The sequence below is a fragment of the Mytilus trossulus genome, chromosome 5 (genome assembly GCF_036588685.1).
Source record: "Mytilus trossulus isolate FHL-02 chromosome 5, PNRI_Mtr1.1.1.hap1, whole genome shotgun sequence".
Taxonomy (NCBI): domain Eukaryota; kingdom Metazoa; phylum Mollusca; class Bivalvia; order Mytilida; family Mytilidae; genus Mytilus; species Mytilus trossulus.
The window spans coordinates 39,533,426-39,539,275 of record NC_086377.1 but is presented as its reverse complement, the minus strand read 5'-3'; the positions used below and the strand labels follow the sequence as shown (position 1 = coordinate 39,539,275).

At 34.2% G+C, this 5,850-nt stretch overlaps 1 protein-coding gene across 1 annotated transcript; it reads left to right on the top strand.

The window, feature by feature from the left end:
- Window positions 1-2,921: 2,921 nt before the first annotated feature.
- On the top strand, window positions 2,922-5,171 carry LOC134717932 (uncharacterized). Its single transcript, XM_063580431.1, has one exon. The coding sequence runs from the start codon at window positions 2,922-2,924 to the stop codon at window positions 5,169-5,171; it is 2,250 nt and encodes a 749-aa protein (XP_063436501.1).
- Window positions 5,172-5,850: the final 679 nt, after the last annotated feature.

Here is a 5,850-nt window from a genome sequence, read left to right as displayed (position 1 = left end):
CTGTTGAACTATCACTTGGAACTGGTTCATCTGATAACATCACAAGATCCAGCCCTCAAGACCACTTGCATTTAAATATGCAAAGTTTCAAACAACCTGTAAACGTAAGAGCTCCTGATAACATAACACCAAACCCTCAGACCTGCTTAGATCAAGTAGACACCACCAACAAGCAAACTAAACAAGTGGCTCCAAAGAAACAAAAGAACATAAAGCAAGAAGATCTTAAGTCGAAGCTTGCTGTAGCTGAAGCTCACATTGCAGCTCTAGAAAATGCAGTTCTAGATAACAATAACACAATAAGGAACTTGAAACTTGCTCAGTTGGGGACATAATGATAGTAGTCAGAATAGAGTAGACTATCTCAGCTCAAACCCTTATGTGTTGACCACAAATTCTTCTATTCAAAACTGCCATTGTACACAACTTGATAACAGGGTTAAAGAACTAGAACGAGAAATGACCAATCTCAGATTAATAAACTTGGAAAACCAAATGATAACGCTCAGGAATCAAAGTCAAAATAATTTCCACACACAAGGTCATGTACAAATGGTACCACCACAACCTATCTTTCATGCTACTCAGACAGCGACACCAAATCCATGGATGCAACAAGCGCAACCTCACCCATTTTTCCAACATGGTGTACCTGCTCCTCCACCGTATATGTATGGACAATCAGTTAGAATACCAGAAACCTCAAGACAAGTTCAGAGACCTAATATTTATCAACAAGTTCAACAGACTCAAATGTTCAATCCTTTACCAAGGGAATTTGTAAATCAGTTACCAACCACTGATAGTAATAACTGTATTGCTGTCGACCAATCATCGTCTCCACACATTTTATTCAACCAATCATACAGGAATCAAGGAAAAGGCAATGGGGAACCAAACATGAAATTGGTTCAGAGACTTAATACTAATCAGCAAGCACAACAGGCTAGAATATTCAATCCACTATCTAGAGAACTTGTTACTAATTTACAAAACTCTGATAGTAATAACTGTATTGCTGTCGACAAAACTTTGTCTCAACAAATTTTGTTTAACCAATCACACATGAATCAAGAAAAAAGCAATGAAGAATCAAACATGAAATTAACACAGCGAACTCATATTGATCAGCAAGTTCAGCAGGCTCAAATGTTCAATCCTCCACCAAGTAAAGTTGTTACTAATTTACAGACCTCTGATAGTAATAACTGTATTGCTGTCGACCAAACATCGTCTTAACAAATTTTGTACAGGAATCAAGGAAAAGGCAATGGTGAATCAAATATGGAATTTAAAGTCACTGAAGATGAAAGGAACACACTCAGCAATGATAGTAAAAACAGTTTTGCTGTCAGTGAAGACTTGAAATTTAATGTTCCTGAAGATAAATATAACACATTGGACAAAGATAGTAAAAACAGTTTTGCTGTCCGCATAGAAAATGCTATGGAGAAAGCACCAACTAGTTCTATACAGGATCGTCACTCTACAGTTTCAAACTTGCCGCACGATTCTCATCAAAAGTTCATCCCATTAATCGACTCAGCTGCTACTACTAATAGTAAAAACTGTTTTGCTGTTAAACATATGAAGATTTCAGACAACTATCCGAAAGCTGTTCAACCACATCAAAATCATTCTGTTCCCAGTGCGCTAAAAAATGTAACCTCTTTTTTAGACAACGGACAATTCATTCTCCTAGATCCGGATATAGCGCCCCCTGTGAATCGAATGATGTAATTTTGGAAAAAAACAAGTCCACTACGTATCGTCACATTCAACATTAAAGGCTTCAATTCTAACAAAAATTACTTTAATGAACTCTTAGATATACATGACATCATACTGCTGCAAGAACATTGGCTTTTTAATTACGAAAAAGAACAACTGAAACAACATCATACAGACTTTCTCACCTTCTCAAGACATGTTGACGATGATGAACCAATATCACCAATAGGTCGTCCAAGGGGATATGGCGGTATCGCAATCTTATACAGAAAATCCATGTCTTCAATGTTTTCTCAACTTCCTGACGGAAACAACAGAGTTCAAGCTATTGAAATATCTACAACTGGAAATCCTACTTGCCTTATTAATGTATATCTTCCTTCTAGAGGTACCGATAGTGGACATGATGCTTACAGAACAGCCTTAGACACTCTTAAAGAAATTATCCTCAAGTACCAAGATACGCACTCAATCATGATAGCAGGGGACTTTAACGCCTCATTTATTAGATATTACAAAGACCCCCAAGATAAACTATTTTTAAAAACAATTTTGTAAAGAGAATGGATTAGAACTCCCAGCAAAATACCCTACTGATCACACATATTTTCAAGGAACATCTAGATCACAGATTGACTACATATTGATAAAAGTTATTGAGAACAATATACATTTAAAAAAAACTAATTCAGGTTAAAATCCTACTTGAAGGTCACAACACCTCTGACCATTATCATGTGTCTGCCGATCTCTGTATAGAACTAAGTACCAGTCAGAAACAGCAAAAAGAAGTTGTCCATACAAAAATTAATTGGGAAAAAGTTAATAAGGATAACTATGCTCTTAAAGTTCAGGAAGTACTAAAAGATAGAAAATACCTTAACATTAGAACACCATATGGAATTGACCAAGCTACAAATCAATTACTTACCGGATTAAATAACGCTTTGGATGCATGCTACGCTCGTAGAAAATCAAAATTTAATAGAAGGAAAAAGATAAGTTGGTCACCAAAACTTGCCAATGCCGTTAGTAAATCCAAAAAGGCATTCTTCCTCTGGAAAAAAGCAGGATCTCCCCCTTCAAAAGATAACATCTATAGTATACACAGGCTTGATTCTAAACGGTAGGTAAGATCAATACAAAGACAACAAAGTGCTGACAAAAGAAATCAGCTACATGAAGAAATTATGAAAGCTTCCGATAGAGACAATGAACTATTCTTTAGGTTAATAAAAACCCAAAGATCATCTTCCTCCCAATTCACTCATACGCTGCAAACTCCAGATAAAGAAGCTTCTACGCCGGATGATATAAATGAACTCTTTAAAGAACATTTTGCAAATTTAGCTAAAACAAAAGACAATCCGTTCTTTGATAAAGAACATGACAACCTGGTCAAATTAGACGCAGAAACAATTGTAAATTTATGCGAAAATGATGACATAACTGTTCAACCGGTTACCTCTTCTGAAATTTCAAAACTTATTTCACAATTAAAAAAGCGGAAGTCTGGAGATGTAGACGGTCTTACTTCAGAACATCTTATATACGGAGGTATAGCTCTAATTGACTACCCGACAACCCTGATCAATAACATTTTCTATACAAAACATGTACCTGCTGCCATAAAAAAGGGACTTTTAACTCCAGTCCACAAAAAAGACAAGGATCCAACAATCCCATCGAATTATAGAGGAATAACTGTAATCTCTATCATATGCAAAGTTTTAGAACTCTGCTTAAGAGTTAGAATCGAAGGTACCTTAAATAAGCAACAAAATAAACTACAGAAAGGTTTCACAAAAGGCGCTTCCTCAATTAACATTGCTCTTTTGATCACCGAGGCAATAAATGAAGCAAAGGATAATAATGAAAAACTAATTTTAATTACTCTGGATGCAGAAAAAGCGTTTGATGTGGTAGATCACATACATCTTTTCTGGAAACTTTATCACCAAGGAATTACAGGCCCTACCTGGTTACTGATCAGAGAGTTGTATAATAATACATCAACCCAAGTAAAATCTCAAGGATGTATCTCGCAGGCTTTCACAAACGAGCAAGGAGTAAAGCAGGGAGGTATTTTATCTGCCAACTTTTATAAATCATACAACAAGAATATCCTAGATACACTTGAAGCTACAAATATTGGATTTAAGATCGGAACCAATTACTTAGGTTGTCCAACATGTGCAGACGATATTATGCTATGTGCAACTTCTGAACAGGATGCTTCAACTCAACTCTGTATAATTGAAAGCTGTACAAAGAATGATAGAGTAAAAATCAATAGTAAAAAGACGGAAATTTTACTGATCAACAAAAAGAGCAAAGAATTTAACCTTGAACTTTTCAACGAGAAAATCAGCGAAAAACTAACCATAAAACATCTGGGTATTGAAAGACAAGACCGAAATTCCCCAAATGTAGTCAACAGAATATCCACCGCTAGAGCTACCATGTATTCTCTCGTGGGAGCAGGCTTGCATGGAATAAATGGAGTAAATCCGTTGATTTCATATAAACTGTGGAGAACATTTGTCATACCAAGAATGCTATATGGTTTTGAAATTTTGAATTTTAATAAGGCTGATATTTTGAAATTAGAGAATTTCCAGAAAAATACATTTAAACATCTGCTATCTCTGCCACAAAGAACTGCAGATGCTGCAATATATATTTTGCTTGGAGCAGAAGCCATTGAACAACTCATCCACAAGGCAATGATTTCTCTATTCCTTAGAATTTCAAAAGATACAAATTCCATTGAATACAAAATAGGAATCAGACAATTAGCAACAAAAGATGATAACTCCAACAGCTGGTATATCAAAGTGGATCATATTCTCAAGGCATATGGATTGCCCTCTGCGCATGAGATAGTCTTAAATCCAAACAAAAACTGGAAAAGATTGACCCATGATATGATAGACTCAACATGGAAAACAAAATGGTCTGAGATAGCTAAAACAAAATCATCATTAAATCATATAGAAATAAGCAAATGGAATTTCCGAAATCCTAATAAGTGTTGGAGCAGTGTCAGAGACAACAAGAGAGATGTTGCTAAAGGCATAATTAAATCCAGAATACTCACTGGAACGTATAAAACTCAAAGTATAAACAACCGCTTTGATTCAACAAAATCTCCACAGTGCAAACTGTGTACAGAAGAAACGGAAGACTATAAACATTTTCTTATGAACTGCAAAAGCCTTAACTCAGTCAGGAAAATTCACCATATTAGACTCAAAAATTTGTTGATAGAAAATCAAATCAACTACAATAACATAATTAAATCTGATGACGATCTACTCCAATTGTTAATTGACAGTTCCACTAACCTTCGGATACCAAAAGCTCAATTAGGAGATATAGATAGAATATGCAAAGACTGGGTATTTGCATTACACACCAAGAGAGCTGAATTATTGTGAAATATACATAACAATTACACTCTGCAAATTAACTGTAAGAGTTCTGGAATTCAGTGAAGGATAATGAACAATAGTACTCGACTCCCTACTGATGAACATCACATCATCTAAAATTTAGCTAGTATCGGTCATGAGAATGGGTATAAATATTAACTTATCGTCATGATTATTAATGACATATATGATTGTTCCATTCCAACCATATTAAAATTCAATAAACAGAGAATTAAATCTGTTGCTAGACGATAATGTTAAATTTTAAATCTAATATGAGCCTCAACGTTATAAGTATAACAAAATTATAATACATGTTAAAATAAATCTACAACATGAATTAATGTTTTTTTTAGATTTTATATAAACATAATGAGGAACCTCGTTTGATAAACTTTTTATCATCACTGCCATAGATGAACCATAAACATATTTTTATCTTTTAATAAGTGGACTCCTATATTCTTATTAACTTTAGGTTTTATCCATTTTTTAAACTTTAAATCTAAATAGTGTTTTAATCTTGTGACAGTATGCTATGTACAGTGGAAATACAAGTTTTTACCTTTTATCCTTATTATTTTGTTTTACTAAAACTAAGTAAATATTAAAGCCTAACAATTTTAATTATTATTTATTTTATAAATAACTGCGCATTTTAAAAAATTAACCTAAAACTAGGATA